The 20,000-nt window shown below is 51.8% G+C and overlaps 1 protein-coding gene across 1 annotated transcript in view; it reads right to left on the reverse strand.

The window, feature by feature from the left end:
* ERCC2 (ERCC excision repair 2, TFIIH core complex helicase subunit) overlaps nucleotides 1–20,000 on the reverse strand; it is a 268,676-nt gene that overhangs the window by 83,645 nt on the left and 165,031 nt on the right. Inside the window, 3 exon segments of the mRNA XM_063938458.1 lie at nucleotides 8,282–8,383; nucleotides 8,530–8,599; nucleotides 11,328–11,397. Of these exon segments, the coding sequence (XP_063794528.1) occupies nucleotides 8,282–8,383; nucleotides 8,530–8,599; nucleotides 11,328–11,397 (242 nt within the window).

A 20,000-nucleotide genomic window follows, 5' to 3' on the forward strand; every position in this document is an offset into this window, starting at 1 on the left:
GGCGGCTCTAGTGACAGAAATATGTGCACCCTGGAGGAGGGGTCAGTCACCGCAGAGCTCTGACACCAGAGTGTGCGATGTACAATAGATGGCGGCTCTAGTGACAGAAATATGTGCACCCTGGAGGAGGGGTCAGTCACCGCAGAGCTCTGACACCAGAGTGTGTAATGTACAATAGATGGCGGCTCTAGTGACAGAAATATGTGCACCCTGGAGGAGGGGTCAGTCACCGCAGAGCTCTGACACCAGAGTGTGTGATGTACAATAGATGGCGGCTCTAGTGACAGAAATATGTGCACCCTGGAGGAGGAGTCAGTCACCTCAGAGCTCTGACACCAGAGTGTGCGATGTACAATAGATGGCTGCTCTAGTGACAGAAATATGTGCACCCTGGAGGAGGGGTCAGTCACCGCAGAGCTCTGACACCAGAGTGTGTAATGTACAATAGATGGCGGCTCTAGTGACAGAAATATGTGCACCCTGGAGGAGGGGTCAGTCACCTCAGAGCTCTGACACCAGAGTGTGCGATGTACAATAGATGGCGGCTCTAGTGACAGAAATATGTGCACCCTGGAGGAGGGGTCAGTCACCGCAGAGCTCTGACACCAGAGTGTGTGATGTACAATAGATGGCGTCTCTAGTGACAGAAATATGTGCACCCTGGCGGAGGGGTCAGTCACCGCAGAGCTCTGACACCAGAGTGTGTGATGTACAATAGATGGCGGCTCTAGTGACAGAAATATGTGCACCCTGGAGGAGGAGTCAGTCACCGCAGAGCTCTGACACCAGAGTGTGTGATGTACAATAGATGGCGGCTCTAGTGACAGAAATATGTGCACCCTGGAGGAGGGGTCAGTCACCTCAGAGCTCTGACACCAGAGTGTGCGATGTACAATAGATGGCGGCTCTAGTGATAGAAATATGTGCACCCTGGAGGAGGGGTCAGTCACCTCAGAGCTCTGACACCAGAGTGTGTGATGTACAATAGATGGCGGCTCTAGTGATAGAAATATGTGCACCCTGGAGGAGGGGTCAGTCACCTCAGAGCTCTGACACCAGAGTGTGTGATGTACAATAGATGGCGGCTCTAGTGATAGAAATATGTGCACCCTGGAGGAGGGGTCAGTCACCGCAGAGCTCTGACACCAGAGTGTGCTATGTACAATAGATGGCGGCTCTAGTGACAGAAATATGTGCACCCTGGAGGAGGGGTCAGTCACCGCAGAGCTCTGACACCAGAGTGTGTGATGTACAATAGATGGCGGCTCTAGTGACAGAAATATGTGCACCCTGGAGGAGGGGTCAGTCACCGCAGAGCTCTGACACCAGAGTGTGTGATGTACAATAGATGGCGGCTCTAGTGACAGAAATATGTGCACCCTGGAGGAGGGGTCAGTCACCGCAGAGCTCTGACACCAGAGTGTGTGATGTACAATAGATGGCGTCTCTAGTGACAGAAATATGTGCACCCTGGCGGAGGGGTCAGTCATCTCAGAGCTCTGACACCAGAGTGTGTGATGTACAATAGATGGCGGCTCTAGTGATAGAAATATGTGCACCCTGGAGGAGGGGTCAGTCACCTCAGAGCTCTGACACCAGAGTGTGTGATGTACAATAGATGGCGGCTCTAGTGATAGAAATATGTGCATCCTGGAGGAGGGGTCAGTCACCGCAGAGCTCTGACACCAGAGTGTGCGATGTACAATAGATGGCGGCTCTAGTGACAGAAATATGTGCACCCTGGAGGAGGGGTCAGTCACCGCAGAGCTCTGACACCAGAGTGTGTGATGTACAATAGATGGCGGCTCTAGTGATAGAAATATGTGCACCCTGGAGGAGGGGTCAGTCACCGCAGAGCTCTGACACCAGAGTGTGTGATGTACAATAGATGGCGGCTCTAGTGACAGAAATATGTGCACCCTGGAGGAGGGGTCAGTCACCTCAGAGCTCTGACACCAGAGTGTGTGATGTACAATAGATGGCGGCTCTAGTGACAGAAATATGTGCACCCTGGAGGAGGGGTCAGTCACCGCAGAGCTCTGACACCAGAGTGTGCGATGTACAATAGATGGCGGCTCTAGTGACAGAAATATGTGCACCCTGGAGGAGGGGTCAGTCACCGCAGAGCTCTGACACCAGAGTGTGCGATGTACAATAGATGGCGGCTCTAGTGATAGAAATATGTGCACCCTGGAGGAGGGGTCAGTCACCGCAGAGCTCTGACACCAGAGTGTGTAATGTACAATAGATGGCGGCTCTAGTGACAGAAATATGTGCACCCTGGAGGAGGAGTCAGTCACCTCAGAGCTCTGACACCAGAGTGTGCGATGTACAATAGATGGCGGCTCTAGTGATAGAAATATGTGCACCCTGGAGGAGGGGTCAGTCACCGCAGAGCTCTGACACCAGAGTGTGCGATGTACAATAGATGGCGGCTCTAGTGATAGAAATATGTGCACCCTGGAGGAGGGGTCAGTCACCGCAGAGCTCTGACACCAGAGTGTGTAATGTACAATAGATGGCGGCTCTAGTGACAGAAATATGTGCACCCTGGAGGAGGGGTCAGTCACCTCAGAGCTCTGACACCAGAGTGTGCGATGTACAATAGATGGCTGCTCTAGTGACAGAAATATGTGCACCCTGGAGGAGGGGTCAGTCACCGCAGAGCTCTGACACCAGAGTGTGTAATGTACAATAGATGGCGGCTCTAGTGACAGAAATATGTGCACCCTGGAGGAGGGGTCAGTCACCGCAGAGCTCTGACACCAGAGTGTGTGATCCACAATAGATGGCGTCTCTAGTGACAGAAATATGTGCACCCTGGCGGAGGGGTCAGTCACCTCAGAGCTCTGACACCAGAGTGTGTGATGTACAATAGATGGCGTCTCTAGTGACAGAAATATGTGCACCCTGTAGGAGGGGTCAGTCACCGCAGAGCTCTGACACCAGAGTGTGTGATGTACAATAGATGGCGTCTCTAGTGACAGAAATATGTGCACCCTGGCGGAGGGGTCAGTCATCTCAGAGCTCTGACACCAGAGTGTGTGATGTACAATAGATGGCGGCTCTAGTGATAGAAATATGTGCACCCTGGAGGAGGGGTCAGTCACCTCAGAGCTCTGACACCAGAGTGTGTGATGTACAATAGATGGCGGCTCTAGTGATAGAAATATGTGCATCCTGGAGGAGGGGTCAGTCACCGCAGAGCTCTGACACCAGAGTGTGCGATGTACAATAGATGGCGGCTCTAGTGACAGAAATATGTGCACCCTGAAGGAGGGGTCAGTCACCGCAGAGCTCTGACACCAGAGTGTGTGATGTACAATAGATGGCGGCTCTAGTGATAGAAATATGTGCACCCTGGAGGAGGGGTCAGTCACCGCAGAGCTCTGACACCAGAGTGTGCTACGTACAATAGATGGCGGCTCTAGTGACAGAAATATGTGCACCCTGGAGGAGGGGTCAGTCACCGCAGAGCTCTGACACCAGAGTGTGTGATGTACAATAGATGGCGGCTCTAGTGATAGAAATATGTGCACCCTGGAGGAGGGGTCAGTCACCGCAGAGCTCTGACACCAGAGTGTGTAATGTACAATAGATGGCGGCTCTAGTGACAGAAATATGTGCACCCTGGAGGAGGGGTCAGTCACCGCAGAGCTCTGACACCAGAGTGTGCGATGTACAATGGATGGCGGCTCTAGTGACAGAAATATGTGCACCCTGGAGGAGGGGTCAGTCACCGCAGAGCTCTGACACCAGAGTGTGCGATGTACAATGGATGGCGGCTCTAGTGACAGAAATATGTGCACCCTGGAGGAGGGGTCAGTCACCGCAGAGCTCTGACACCAGAGTGTGTGATGTACAATAGATGGCGGCTCTAGTGACAGAAATATGTGCACCCTGGAGGAGGGGTCAGTCACCTCAGAGCTCTGACACCAGAGTGTGCGATGTACAATAGATGGCGGCTCTAGTGACAGAAATATGTGCACCCTGGAGGAGGGGTCAGTCACCTCAGAGCTCTGACACCAGAGTGTGCGATGTACAATAGATGGCGGCTCTAGTGACAGAAATATGTGCACCCTGGAGGAGGGGTCAGTCACCGCAGAGCTCTGACACCAGAGTGTGCGATGTACAATAGATGGCGGCTCTAGTGACAGAAATATGTGCACCCTGGAGGAGGGGTCAGTCACCGCAGAGCTCTGACACCAGAGTGTGCTATGTACAATAGATGGCGGCTCTAGTGACAGAAATATGTGCACCCTGGAGGAGGGGTCAGTCACCGCAGAGCTCTGACACCAGAGTGTGTGATGTACAATAGATGGCGGCTCTAGTGACAGAAATATGTGCACCCTGGAGGAGGGGTCAGTCACCTCAGAGCTCTGACACCAGAGTGTGTGATGTACAATAGATGGCGGCTCTAGTGACAGAAATATGTGCACCCTGGAGGAGGGGTCAGTCACCTCAGAGCTCTGACACCAGAGTGTGTGATGTACAATAGATGGCGGCTCTAGTGACAGAAATATGTGCACCCTGGAGGAGGGGTCAGTCACCGCAGAGCTCTGACACCAGAGTGTGTGATGTACAATAGATGGCGGCTCTAGTGACAGAAATATGTGCACCCTGGAGGAGGGGTCAGTCACCGCAGAGCTCTGACACCAGAGTGTGCGATGTACAATAGATGGCGGCTCTAGTGACAGAAATATGTGCACCCTGGAGGAGGGGTCAGTCACCGCAGAGCTCTGACACCAGAGTGTGCGATGTACAATAGATGGCGGCTCTAGTGACAGAAATATGTGCACCCTGGAGGAGGGGTCAGTCACCGCAGAGCTCTGACACCAGAGTGTGTGATGTACAATAGATGGCGGCTCTAGTGACAGAAATATGTGCACCCTGGAGGAGGGGTCAGTCACCGCAGAGCTCTGACACCAGAGTGTGTGATGTACAATAGATGGCGGCTCTAGTGACAGAAATATGTGCACCCTGGAGGAGGGGTCAGTCACCGCAGAGCTCTGACACCAGAGTGTGTGATGTACAATAGATGGCGGCTCTAGTGACAGAAATATGTGCACCCTGGAGGAGGGGTCAGTCACCGCAGAGCTCTGACACCAGAGTGTGCAATGTACAATAGATGGCGGCTCTAGTGATAGAAATATGTGCACCCTGGAGGAGGGGTCAGTCACCGCAGAGCTCTGACACCAGAGTGTGCGATGTACAATAGATGGCGGCTCTAGTGACCCCATACACACAGAGCCTGTGCACCGCTCCCCCCATACACACAGAGCCTGTGCACCGCTCCCCCCATACACACAGAGCCTGTGTACCGCTCCCCCTATACACACAGAGCCTGTGCACCGCTCTCCCCATACACACATAGCCTGTGCACCGCTCCCCCCCATACACACAGAGCCTGTGCATCGCTCCCCCCATACACACAGAGCCTGTGCACCGCTCCCCCCATACACACAGAGCCTGTGCACCGCTCCCCCCATACACACATAGCCTGTGCATCGTCTCTCCCCATACACACAGAGCCTGTGCACCGCTCCCCCCATACACACAGAGCCTGTGCACCGCTCCCCCATACACACACAGCCTGTGCACCGCTCCCCCCATACACACAGAGCCTGTGCACCGCTCCCCCCATACACACATAGCCTGTGCACCGCTCCCCCCATACACACACAGCCTGTGCACCGCTCCCCCCATACACACATAGCCTGTGCACCGCTCCCCCCATACACACATAGCCTGTGCACCGCTCCCCCCATACACACATAGCCTGTGCACCGCTCCCCCCATACACACATAGCCTGTGCACCGCTCCCCCCATACACACATAGCCTGTGCACCGCTCCCCCCATACACACAGAGCCTGTGCACCGCTCCCCCCATACACACAGAGCCTGTGCACCGCTCCCCCATACACACACAGCCTGTGCACCACTCCCCCCATACACACACAGCCTGTGCACCACTCCCCCCATACACACATAGCCTGTGCACCGCTCCCCCTATACACACAGAGCCTGTGCACCGCTCCCCCCATACACACAGAGCCTGTGCACCGCTCCCCCCATACACACAGAGCCTGTGCACCGCTCCCCCTATACACACAGAGCCTGTGCACCGCTCCCCCTATACACACATAGCCTGTGCACCGCCCCCTCATACACAAATAGCCTGTGCACCGCTCCCCCCATACACAAATAGCCTGTGCACCGCTCCCCCCATACACACAGAGCCTGTGCACCGCTCCCCCCATACACACACAGCCTGTGCACCGCTCCCCCCATACACACAGAGCCTGTGCACCGCTCCCCCCATACACACAGAGCCTGTGCACCGCTCCCCCCATACACACATAGCCTGTGCACCGCTCCCCCCATACACACAGAGCCTGTGCACCGCTCCCCCCATACACACAGAGCCTGTGCACCGCTCCCCCCATACACACAGAGCCTGTGCACCGCTCCCCCCATACACACAGAGCCTGTGCACCGCTCCCCCCATACACACAGAGCCTGTGCACCGCTCCTCCCATACACACACAGCCTGTGCACCGCTCCTCCCATACACACACAGCCTGTGCACCGCTCCCCCCATACACACAGAGCCTGTGCACCGCTCCCCCCATACACACAGAGCCTGTGCACCGCTCCCCCCATACACACAGAGCCTGTGCACCGCTCCCCCCATACACGCAGAGCCTGTGCACCGCTCCCCCATCATACACACAGAGCCTGTGCACCGCTCCCCCCATACACACACAGCCTGTGCACCGCTCTCCTCATACACACACAGCCTGTGCACCGCTCTCCTCATACACACACAGCCTGTGCACCGCTCCCCCCATACACAGAGCCTGTGCACCGCTCCCCCCATACACACAGAGCCTGTGCACCGCTCCCCCCATACACACAGAGCCTGTGCACCGCTCCCCCCATACACACAGAGCCTGTGCACCGCTCCCCCCATACACACACAGCCTGTGCACCGCTCCCCCCATACACACACAGCCTGTGCACCGCTCCCCCCATACACACACAGCCTGTGCACCGCTCCCCCCCCATACACACACAGCCTGTGCACCGCTCTCTTCATACACACATAGCCTGTGCACCGCTCCCCCCCATACACACACAGCCTGTGCACCGCTCTCCTCATACACACATAGCCTGTGCACCGCTCTCCTCATACACACATAGCCTGTGCACCGCTCTCCTCATACACACACAGCCTGTGCACCGCTCTCCTCATACACACATAGCCTGTGCACCGCTCCCCCCATACACACACAGCCTGTGCACCGCTCCGCCCATACACACAGAGCCTGTGCACCGCTCCCCCCATACACACAGAGCCTGTGCACCGCTCCCCCCATACACACAGAGCCTGTGCACCGCTCCCCCCATACACACACAGCCTGTGCACCGCTCCCCCCATACACACAGAGCCTGCGCACCGCTCCCTCCATACACACAGAGCCTGTGCACCGCTCCCCCCATACACACACAGCCTGTGCACCGCTCCCCCCCCATACACACACAGCCTGTGCACCGCTCTCTTCATACACACATAGCCTGTGCACCGCTCCCCCCCATACACACACAGCCTGTGCACCGCTCTCCTCATACACACACAGCCTGTGCACCGCTCTCCTCATACACACACAGCCTGTGCACCGCTCTCCTCATACACACATAGCCTGTGCACCGCTCTCCTCATACACACACAGCCTGTGCACCGCTCCCCTCATACACACACAGCCTGTGCACCGCTCCCCTCATACACACACAGCCTGTGCACCGCTCCCCCCATACACACACAGCCTGTGCACCGCTCCCCCCATACACACATAGCTTGTGCACCGCTCCCCCCATACACACATAGCTTGTGCACCGCTCCCCCCATACACACATAGCCTGTGCACCGCTCCCCCCATACACACATAGCCTGTGCACCGCTCCCCCCATACACACACAGCCTGTGCACCGCTCCCCCCCATACACACATAGCCTGTGCACCACTCCCCCCATACACACACAGCCTGTGCACCGCTCCCCCCCATACACACATAGCCTGTGCACCGCTCCTTCCATACACACATAGCCTGTGCACCGCTCCTCCCATACACACACAGCCTGTGCACCACTCCCCCCAAACACACACAGCCTGTGCACCACTCCCCCCATACACACATAGCCTGTGCATCGTCTCGTCAATATCTAGTCTCTGCAAATCATAACAAGCTGCAGAACGTATAATGATGAACATTTCTTACCATTGGACAGAGACAGACGCGAGCGAGAGTCATTGTAAATGTTGCCATGGTAACAGGTCGGAAGTCCAAGATTTTGGGGTAAATATCCAATGGAGAGAGAGTCTGAGGGTTATATGAACATGGCGTATCTATTGTTATGTATACAGATGTAATATAGGAAATATACAGGGTGCATATAGTAAGTATATAGGTTGATATATATGGTGACTACACAGAGTGAATATAAAAGGTGTTTTCAGTTCTCTTACCCCAGAAGTGATGATGACAGACTGAAATCGCTGGAAGACGGGTTTAATAGCAAGTGATGCGTCCAGGCAGCTGCGGGGGAGAGTTACATGAGATACAACAACGGCCACAATTAGGGGCAGAGACATAAATCGCCAGCCAATCAGCTCCTGTCATTTTCCAAACGCAGTCTGCAACATGGCACTTAGGAGCCGGTACTTTATCACTCTCTACGGATCAGTACATCTGCCCCTTACAGTGTAACGGTGATCTCTCTACGGATCAGTACATCTGCCCCTTACAGTGTAACGGTGATCTCTCTACGGATTAGTACATCTGCCCCTTACAGTGTAACGGTGATCTCTCTACAGATTAGTACATCTGCCCCTTACAGTGTAACGGTGATCTCTCTACGGATCAGTACATCTGCCCCTTACAGTGTAACGGTGATCTCTCTACGGATCAGTACATCTGCCCCTTACAGTGTAACGGTGATCTCTCTACGGATCAGTACATCTGCCCCTTACAGTGTAACGGTGATCTCTCTACGGATCAGTACATCTGCCCCTTACAGTGTAACGGTGATCTCTCTACGGATCAGTACATCTGCCCCTTACAGTGTAACGGTGATCTCTCTACGGATCAGTACATCTGCCCCTTACAGTGTAACGGTGATCTCTCTACGGATCAGTACATCTGCCCCTTACAGTGTAACGGTGATCTCTCTACGGATCAGTACATCTGCCCCTTACAGTGTAACGGTGATCTCTCTACGGATCAGTACATCTGCCCCTTACAGTGTAACGGTGATCTCTCTACGGATCAGTACATCTGCCCCTTACAGTGTAACGGTGATCTCTCTACGGATCAGTACATCTGCCCCTTACAGTGTAACGGTGATCTCTCTACGGATCAGTACATCTGCCCCTTACAGTGTAACGGTGATCTCTCTACGGATCAGTACATCTGCCCCTTACAGTGTAACGGTGATCTCTCTACGGATCAGTACATCTGCCCCTTACAGTGTAACGGTGATCTCTCTACGGATCAGTACATCTGCCCCTTACAGTGTAACGGTGATCTCTCTACGGATCAGTACATCTGCCCCTTACAGTGTAACGGTGATCTCTCTACGGATCAGTACATCTGCCCCTTACAGTGTAACGGTGATCTCTCTACGGATCAGTACATCTGCCCCTTACAGTGCAACGGTGATCTCTCTCTATGGATCAGTACATCTGCCCCTTACAGTGTAACGGTGATCTCTCTACGGATTAGTACATCTGCCCCTTGCAGTGTAACGGTGATCTCTCTACGGATTAGTACATCTGCCCCTTGCAGTGTAACGGTGATCTCTCTACGGATCAGTACATCTGCCCCTTACAGTGTAACGGTGATCTCTCTACGGATTAGTACATCTGCCCCTTACTGTGTAACGGTGATCTCTCTACGGATTAGTACATCTGCCCCTTACAGTGTAACGGTGATCTCACTACGGATTACTACATCTGCCCCTTACAGTGTAACGGTGATCTCTCTACGGAGTAGTACATCTGCCCCTTACAGTGTAACGGTGATCTCTCTACGGATCAGTACATCTGCCCCTTACAGTGTAACGGTGATCTCTCTATGGATTAGTACATCTGCCCCTTACAGTGTAACGGTGATCTCTCTATGGATTAGTACATCTGCCCCTTACAGTGTAACGGTGATCTCTCTATGGATTAGTACATCTGCCCCTTACAGTGTAACGGTGATCTCTCTACGGATCAGTACATCTGCCCCTTACAGTGTAACAGTGATCTCTCTCTAGGGATTAGTACATCTGCCCCTTACAGTGTAACGGTGATCTCTCTACGGATCAGTACATCTGCCCCTTACAGTGTAACGGTGATCTCTCTCTACGGATTAGTACATCTGCCCCTTACAGTGTAACGGTGATCTCTCTACGGATCAGTACATCTGCCCCTTACAGTGTAACGGTGATCTCTCTACGGATTAGTACATCTGCCCCTTACAGTGTAACGGTGATCGCTCTACGGATTAGTACATCTGCCCCTTACAGTGTAACGGTGATCTCTCTACGGATCAGTACATCTGCCCCTTACAGTGTAACGGTGATCTCTCTACGGATCAGTACATCTGCCCCTTACAGTGTAACGGTGATCTCTCTACGGATTAGTACATCTGCCCCTTACAGTGTAACGGTGATCTCTCTACGGATCAGTACATCTGCCCCTTACAGTGTAACGGTGATCTCTCTACGGATTAGTACATCTGCCCCTTACAGTGTAACGGTGATCTCTCTACGGATTAGTACATCTGCCCCTTACAGTGTAACGGTGATCTCTCTACGGATTAGTACATCTGCCCCTTACAGTGTAACGGTGATCTCTCTACGGATTAGTACATCTGCCCCTTACAGTGTAACGGTGATGGAAACATATAGACCAGTCACAGAACCGCCAGAAGCTGGATCACAATACAATTCCTCAGCTCTGGCCTCATCTGGATCTCCAGAAGGGTAAATTGCTATTATAATATTGTGGGTTACACCGTATATAATAACTGTGAGAAACATTAATAGGGCTGCCAGGAAACTGAAGAAAGAATCAACAGCTCCACCCTGAGGCAGAGGCAGGAACAGATTCCAATGTAATAATCACACTAGATAAATGTATTAGATTTAATAAAAGGAAAATAATAAAATTCAAGTTTTGTCAGTTACCAATTCCACAGGTGCCTCATTAATTGGCGCCTCATTATACTGTAGGTCAGAGGGGAGAGGTGGGTGTGGCTGGAGAGGGACAGGCGCAGTCACCTGAAGTGAAGCACCGGGTTACTGATACTTGGAGTTCTGTCCTCAAACGGCTCCATGATGATCATAAATCCTGTGGAGGAAAGACAGTGGCAGCCATTTCCAGAGGTATGAGCGCAGGTCGGGAGTCTCCAGCCGGAAGGAGAAATGGCTGTGCTGCGGGGGAGGAGGAGCTGGGGGATCGTGCAGCGCTGTCTGGACACAGGTGACGGGGCACCGGCGGGTGCAGCGCTCAGCGGTAAGAAGCCCATAGGCTTCTATATGGTATAGGATACCCTCAGCGACAAAAACACGGCGGCCAGGCTATAGTACATATGAAAATGCAGTAAAACCCATAAAAACGGGGGGTTTACTGCATTTTACCTTTAGTACATCCCACCCTATGTGTGTGAGACCGAAGATGGAGTGTGTGTGAGAGAGAGAGAGAGAGAGAGAACACTATATGTGTGTGTGAGACAGAACACTGCGTGTGTGTGAGAGAGAGAGAACACTGCGTGTGTGTGAGAGAGAGAGAGAACACTGCGTGTGTGTGAGTGAGAGAGAACACTGCGTGTGTGTGTGTGTGTGTGTGTGTGTGTGTGTGTGTGTGTGTGTGTGTGAGACAGAACACTATGTGTGTGAGAGAGACAGAACACTGCGTGTGTGTGTGAGAGAGAGAGAACACTACGTGTGTGTGAGAGAGAGAGAGAACACTGCGTGTGTGTGTGTGTGTGTGTGTGTGTGTGTGTGAGACAGAACACTATGTGTGTGAGAGAGACAGAACACTGCGTGTGTGTGTGAGAGACAGAACACTGCGTGTGTGTGTGAGAGACAGAACACTGCGTGTGTGTGTGAGAGAGAGAACACTGCGTGTGTGTGTGTGTGTGTGTGTGTGTGTGTGTGTGAGAGACAGAACACTATGTGTGTGAGAGAGACAGAACACTGCGTGTGTGTGTGAGAGAGAGAGAACACTGCGTGTGTGTGTGAGAGAGAGAACACTGCGTGTGTGTGTGTGTGTGTGTGTGTGAGAGACAGAACACTATGTGTGTGAGAGAGACAGAACACTGCGTGTGTGTGTGAGAGAGAGAACACTGCGTGTGTGTGTGTGTGTGTGTGTGTGTGTGTGTGTGTGTGAGAGAGACAGAACACTATGTGTGTGAGAGAGACAGAACATTGCGTGTGTGTGTGAGAGAGAGAGAACACTGCGTGTGTGTGTGTGTGTGTGTGTGAGAGAGACAGAACACTGTGTGTGTGAGAGAGACAGAACACTGCGTGTGTGTGTGAGAGAGAGAACACTGCGTGTGTGTGTGTGTGTGTGAGAGACAGAACACTATGTGTGTGAGAGAGACAGAACACTGCGTGTGTGTGTGTGAGAGAGAGAACACTGTGTGTGTGTGTGTGTGTGTGTGTGTGTGTGTGAGAGAGAGAGAGAGAGAACACTATATGTGTGTGTGAGACAGAACACTGCGTGTGTGTGAGAGACAGAACACTACGTGTGTGTGTGTGTGTGTGTGTGTGTGTGTGTGTGTGTGTGAGAGACAGAACACTATGTGTGTGTGAGACAGAACACTGCGTGTGTGAGAGAAAGACAGAACACTGCGTGTGTGTGAGAGAGAGAGAACACTGCGTGTGTGTGTGAGAGAGAGAGAGAGAACACTGCGTGTGTGTGTGAGTGAGAGAGAACACTACGTGTGTGTGTGAGAGAAAGACAGAACACTGCGTGTGTGTGAGAGAGAGAGAACACTGCGTGTGTGTGTGAGTGAGAGAGAACACTACGTGTGTGTGTGAGAGAGAGAGAACACTACGTGTGTGTGTGAGAGACAGACAGAACACTGCGTGTGTGTGTGTGTGTGTGTGTGTGGTGTGTGTGTGTGTGTGTGTGTGCGAGAGAGAGAGAGAGAGAGAGAGAGAGAGAACACTATATGTGTGTGAGACAGAACACTGCGTGTGTGTGTGAGAGACAGACAGAACACTGCGTGTGTGTGTGAGAGAGAGACAGAATACTGCGTGTGTGTGTGAGAGAGAGAGAACACTGCGTGTGTGTGTGTGTGTGTGAGCGAGAGAGAGAGAGAGAGAGAGAGAGAACACTATATGTGTGTGTGAGACAGAACACTGCGTGTGAGACAGAACACTGCGTGTGTGTGAGAGACAGAACACTACGTGTGTGTGTGTGTGTGTGTGTGTGTGTGTGAGACAGAACACTGTGTGTGTGTGAGACAGAACACTGCGTGTGTGAGAGAAAGACAGAACACTGCGTGTGTGTGAGAGAGAGAGAACACTGCGTGTGTGTGAGAGAGAGAGAACACTGCGTGTGTGTGTGAGTGAGAGAGAACACTACGTGTGTGTGTGAGAGAGAGAGAACACTGCGTGTGTGTGTGTGAGAGACAGACAGAACACTGCGTGTGTGTGTGAGAGAGAGAGAACACTGCGTGTGTGTGTGTGAGAGAGAGAGACAGAACACTGCGTGTGTGAGAGAGAGAGAACACTGCGTGTGTGTGTGAGAGAGAGAGAACACTGCGTGTGTGTGAGAGAGAGAGAACACTGCGTGTGTGTGTGTGTGAGTGAGAGAGAACACTACGTGTGTGTGTGAGAGAGAGAGAAAACTGCGTGTGTGTGTGTGAGAGACAGACAGAACACTGCGTGTGTGTGTGTGTGTGTGAGAGAGACAGAACACTGCGTGTGTGTGTGAGAGAGAGAACACTGCGTGTGTGTGTGTGTGTGTGTGTGTGTGTGTGTGTGTGAGAGAGAGAGAACACTATATGTGTGTGTGAGACAGAACACTGCGTGTGAGACAGAACACTGCGTGTGTGTGAGAGACAGAACACTACGTGTGTGTGTGTGTGTGTGTGTGTGTGTGTGTGTGTGTGTGTGTGAGAGAGACAGAACACTATGTGTGTGTGAGACAGAACACTGCGTGTGTGAGAGAAAGACAGAACACTGCGTGTGTGTGAGAGAGAGAGAGAACACTATGTGTGTGTGAGACAGAACACTGCGTGTGTGAGAGAAAGACAGAACACTATGTGTGTGTGAGACAGAACACTGCGTGTGTGTGTGAGAGAGAGAGAACACTATGTGTGTGTGAGACAGAACACTGCGTGTGTGAGAGAAAGACAGAACACTATGTGTGTGTGAGACAGAACACTGCGTGTGTGAGTGAGAGAGAACACTACGTGTGTGTGTGAGAGAGAGAGAACACTGCGTGTGTGTGAGAGACAGACAGAACACTGCGTGTGTGTGTGAGAGAGAGACAGAACACTGCGTGTGTGTGTGTGAGAGAGAGAACACTGCGTGTGTGTGTGTGTGTGTGTGTGAGAGAGAGAGAGAGAGAGAACACTATATGTGTGTGAGACAGAACACTGCGTGTGAGACAGAACACTGCGTGTGTGTGAGAGACAGAACACTACGTGTGTGTGTGTGTGTGTGTGTGTGTGTGTGTGTGTGTGTGTGAGACAGAACACTGCGTGTGTGAGAGAAAGACAGAACACCGTGTGTGTGAGAGAGAGAGAACACAGCGTGTGTGTGTGAGAGAGAGAGAACACTGCGTGTGTGTGTGAGTGAGAGAGAACACTACGTGTGTGTGTGAGTGAGAGAGAACACTGCGTGTGTGTGAGAGACATACAGAACACTGCGTGTGTGTGTGTGAGAGAGAGAGAACACTGCGTGTGTGTGTGAGAGAGAGACAGAACACTGCGTGTGTGTGAGAGAGAGAGAACACTGCGTGTGTGTGTGAGTGAGAGAGAACACTACGTGTGTGTGTGTGAGAGAGAGAGAACACTGCGTGTGTGTGTGAGAAAGAGACAGAACACTGCGTGTGTGTGTGAGAGAGAGACAGAACACTGCGTGTGTGTGAGAGAGACAGAACACTGCGTGTGTGTGTGAGAGAGAGAGAACACTGCGTGTGTGTGTGAGAGAGAGAGAGAACACTGCGTGTGTGTGTGAGAGAGAGAGAGAACACTGCGTGTGTGTGTGAGTGAGAGAGAACACTACGTGTGTGTGTGAGAGAGAGAGAACACTGCGTGTGTGTGTGAGAGACAGACAGAACACTGCGTGTGTGTGAGAGAGAGACAGAACACTGCGTGTGTGTGTGAGAGAGAGACAGAACACTGCGTGTGGGTGTGAGAGAGAGACAGAACACTGCGTGTGTGTGTGTGAGAGAGAGAACACTGCGTGTGTGAGAGAGAGAGAGAACTGCGTGTGTGTGTGAGAGAGAGACAGAACACTGCGTGTGTGTGTGAGAGAGAGAGAACACTGCGTGTGTGTGTGAGAGAGAGAGAGAACACTGCGTGTGTGTGTGAGAGAGAGAGAACACTGCGTGTGTGAGAGAGAGACAGAACACTGCGTGTGTGTGTGAGAGAGACAGAACACTGCATTTGTGTGTGTGAGAGAGAGAGAACACTGCGTGTGTGTGAGAGAGAGAACACTATATGTGTGAGACAGAACACTGCGTGTGAGAGAGAGAACATTATATGTGTGAGACAGAACACTGTGTGTGTGTGTGTGTGTGTGTGTGTGTGTGTGTATGTGTGTGTGAGAGACAGAACACTGCGTGTGTGTGTGTGAGAGACAGAACACTGTGTGTGAGAGAGACAGAACACTGCGTGTGTGTGTGTGAGAGACAGAACACTATATGTGTGAGACAGAACACTGTGTGTGTGTGTGTGTGTGTGTGTGTGTGTGTGTGTGAGAGAGAGAACACTATATATGTGAGAGAGAGAACATTATATGTGTGAGACAGAACACTGTGTGTGTGTGTGTGTGTGTGTGTGTGTGTGTGTGTGTGTGTGTGTGACAGAACACTGCGTGTGTGTGTGTGAGAGACAGAACACTGTGTGTGAGAGAGACAGAACACTGCGTGTGTGTGTGTGAGAGACAGAACACTATATGTGTGAGACAGAACACTGCGCGTGTGTGTGTGTGTGTGTGTGTGTGTGTGTGAGAGAGAGAACACTATATATGTGTGAGACAGAACACTGCGTGTGTGTGAGAGAGACAGAACACTGTGTGTGTGAGAGAGAGAACACTATATGTGTGTGAGACAGAACACTGCGTGTGTGTGAGAGAGACAGAACACTGTGTGTGTGAGAGAGAGAACACTATATGTGTGTGAGACAGAACACTGCGTGTGTGAGATACAGAACACTGCGTGTGTGTGAGAGAGACAGAACACTGCGTGTGTGTGTGTGTGAGAGAGACAGAACACTGAGTGTGTGTGTGTGTGAGAGACAGAACACTGCGTGTGTGTGTGTGAGAGAGACAGAACACTGCGTGTGAGAGAGACAGAACACTGCGTGTGTGTGTGAGAGACAGAACACCGAGTGTGTGTGTGAGAGACAGAACACTGCGTGTGTGTGTGAGAGACAGAACACTATATGTGTGAGACAGAACACTGCGTGTGTGTGTGTGTGAGAGACAGAACACTGCGTGTGTGAGAGAGACAGAACACTGCGTGTGTGAGAGAGACAGAACACTGCGTGTGTGTGTGAGAGAGACAGAACACTGCGTGTGTGTGTGAGAGAGACAGAACACTGCGTGTGTGTGAGAGAGACAGAACACTGCGTGTGTGTGTGTGTGTGAGAGAGAGACAGAACACTGCGTGTGTGTGTGAGAGAGACAGAACACTGCGTGTGTGTGTGTGAGAGAGACAGACAACTGCGTGTGTGTGTGAGAGACAGAACACCGTGTGTGTGTGAGAGACAGAACACTGCGTGTGTGTGAGAGACAGAACACTGCGTGTGTGTGTGAGAGATAGAACATTGCGTGTGTGTGTGAGAGAGACAGAACACTGCGTGTGTGTGTGAGAGAGAGAGAACACGGCGTGTGTGAGAGAGAGACAGAACACTGCGTGTGTGTGTGAGAGAGAGAACACTGCGTGTGTGTGTGTGTGTGTGTGTGTGTGAGAGAGAGAGAGAACACTATATGTGTGTGTGAGACAGAACACTGCGTGTGAGACAGAACACTGCGTGTGTGTGAGAGACAGAACACTACGTGTGTGTGTGTGTGTGTGTGTGTGTGTGTGTGTGTGTGTGTATGTGTGTGTGTGTGTGTGAGACAACACTGCGTGTGTGAGAGAAAGACAGAACACTGCGTGTGTGAGAGAAAGACAGAACACTGTGTGTGTGTGTGAGAGAGAGAACACTGCGTGTGTGTGTGAGAGAGAGAGAACACTGCGTGTGTGTGTGAGAGAGAGAGAACACTGCGTGTGTGTGTGAGAGAGAGAGAACACTGCGTGTGTGTGTGAGTGAGAGAGAACACTACGTGTGTGTGTGAGAGAGAGAGAGAACACTGCGTGTGTGTGTGAGAGACAGACAGAACACTGCGTGTGTGTGTGTGTGTGTGTGTGTGTGTGAGAGAGAGAGAGAACACTGCGTGTGTGTGAGAGAGAGACAGAACACTGCGTGTGTGTGAGAGAGAGAGAACACTGCGTGTGTGTGTGAGAGACAGACAGAACACTGCGTGTGTGTGTGAGAGAGAGAGAACACTGCGTGTGTGTGTGAGAGAGAGACAGAACACTGCGTGTGTGTGTGAGAGAGAGACAGAACACTGCGTGTGTGTGTGAGAGAGAGAGAGAGAACACTGCGTGTGTGTGTGAGTGAGAGAGAACACTACGTGTGTGTGTGTGAGAGAGAGAGAACACTGCGTGTGTGTGTGAGAGAGAGAGAACACTGCGTGTGTGTGTGAGAGACAGAGAGAACACTGCGTGTGTGTGTGAGAGACAGACAGAACACTGCGTGTGTGTGTGAGAGAGAGAGAACACTGCGTGTGTGTGTGAGAGAGAGACAGAACACTGCGTGTGTGTGTGAGAGAGAGACAGAACACTGCGTGTGTGTGTGAGAGAGAGAGAGAGAGCACTGCGTGTGTGTGAGAGAGAGAGAGAGAACACTGCGTGTGTGTGTGAGAGAGAGACAGAACACTGCGTGTGTGTGTGAGAGAGAGAGAACACTGCGTGTGTGTGTGAGAGAGAGAGAGAACACTGCGTGTGTGTGTGAGAGAGAGAGAACACTGTGTGTGTGAGAGAGAGACAGAACACTGCGTGTGTGTGAGAGAGAACACTGCGTGTGTGTGTGAGAGAGACAGAACACTCCATTTGTGTGTGTGAGAGAGAACACTGCGTGTGTGTGAGAGAGAGAACACTATATGTGTGAGACAGAACACTGCGTGTGTGTGAGAGAGAGAACATTATATGTGTGAGAGACAGAACACTGTGTGTGTGTGTGTGTGTGTGTGTGTGTGAGAGACAGAACACTGCGTGTGTGTGAGAGACAGAACACTGTGTGTGAGAGAGACAGAACACTGCGTGTGTGTGTGTGAGAGACAGAACACTATATGTGTGAGACAGAACACTGCGTGTGTGTGTGTGTGTGTGTGTGAGAGAGAGAACACTATATATGTGAGAGAGAGAACATTATATGTGTGAGACAGAACACTGTGTGTGTGTGTGTGTGTGTGTGTGTGTGTGTGAGAGAGAGACAGAACACTGCGTGTGTGTGTGTGTGTGAGAGACAGAACACTGTGTGTGAGAGAGACAGAACACTGCGTGTGTGTGTGTGAGAGACAGAACACTATATGTGTGAGACAGAACACTGCGCGTGTGTGTGTGTGTGTGTGTGTGTGTGTGAGAGAGAGAACACTATATATGTGTGAGACAGAACACTGCGTGTGTGTGAGAGAGACAGAACACTGTGTGTGAGAGAGAGAACACTATATGTGTGTGAGACAGAACACTGCGTGTGTGAGAGAGACAGAACACTGTGTGTGTGAGAGAGAGAACACTATATGTGTGTGAGACAGAACACTGCGTGTGTGAGAGACAGAACACTGCGTGTGTGTGAGAGACAGAACACTGCGTGTGTGTGTGAGAGAGACAGAACACTGCGTGTGTGTGTGTGAGAGAGACAGAACACTGCGTGTGTGTGAGAGAGACAGAACACTGCGTGTGAGAGAGACAGAACACTGCGTGTGTGTGAGAGAGACAGAACACTGCGTGTGTGTGTGAGAGACAGAACACTATATGTGTGAGACAGAACACTGCGTGTGTGTGTGTGTGAGAGAGAACACTATATATGTGTGAGACAGAACACTGCGTGTGTGAGAGAGACAGAACACTGCGTGTGTGAGAGAGACAGAACACTGCGTGTGTGTGTGAGAGAGACAGAACACTGCGTGTGTGTGTGAGAGAGACAGAACACTGCGTGTGTGTGAGAGAGACAGAACACTGCGTGTGTGTGAGAGAGACAGAACACTGCGTGTGTGTGTGTGAGAGAGACAGAACACTGCGTGTGTGTGTGTGAGAGAGACAGAACACTGCGTGTGTGTGTGTGTGAGAGAGACAGAACACTGCGTGTGTGTGTGAGAGACAGAACACTGCGTGTGTGTGTGAGAGACAGAACACTGCGTGTGTGTGTGAGAGACAGAACACTGCGTGTGTGTGTGAGAGATAGAACATTGCGTGTGTGTGTGAGAGAGACAGAACACTGCGTGTGTGTGTGAGAGAGAGAGAACACTGCGTGTGTGTGAGAGAGAGAGAACACTGCGTGTGTGTGTGTGAGAGAGAGAGAACACTGCGTGTGTGTGTGAGAGAGAGAGAACACGGCGTGTGTGAGAGAGAGACAGAACACTGCGTGTGTGTGTGAGAGAGAAACTGCGTGTGTGTGTGAGAGAGACAGAAGGCGTTTGTGTGTGTGAGAGAGAGAGAACACT

This window comes from Pseudophryne corroboree, chromosome 8 (genome assembly GCF_028390025.1).
Source record: "Pseudophryne corroboree isolate aPseCor3 chromosome 8, aPseCor3.hap2, whole genome shotgun sequence".
Taxonomy (NCBI): Eukaryota; Metazoa; Chordata; class Amphibia; order Anura; family Myobatrachidae; genus Pseudophryne; species Pseudophryne corroboree.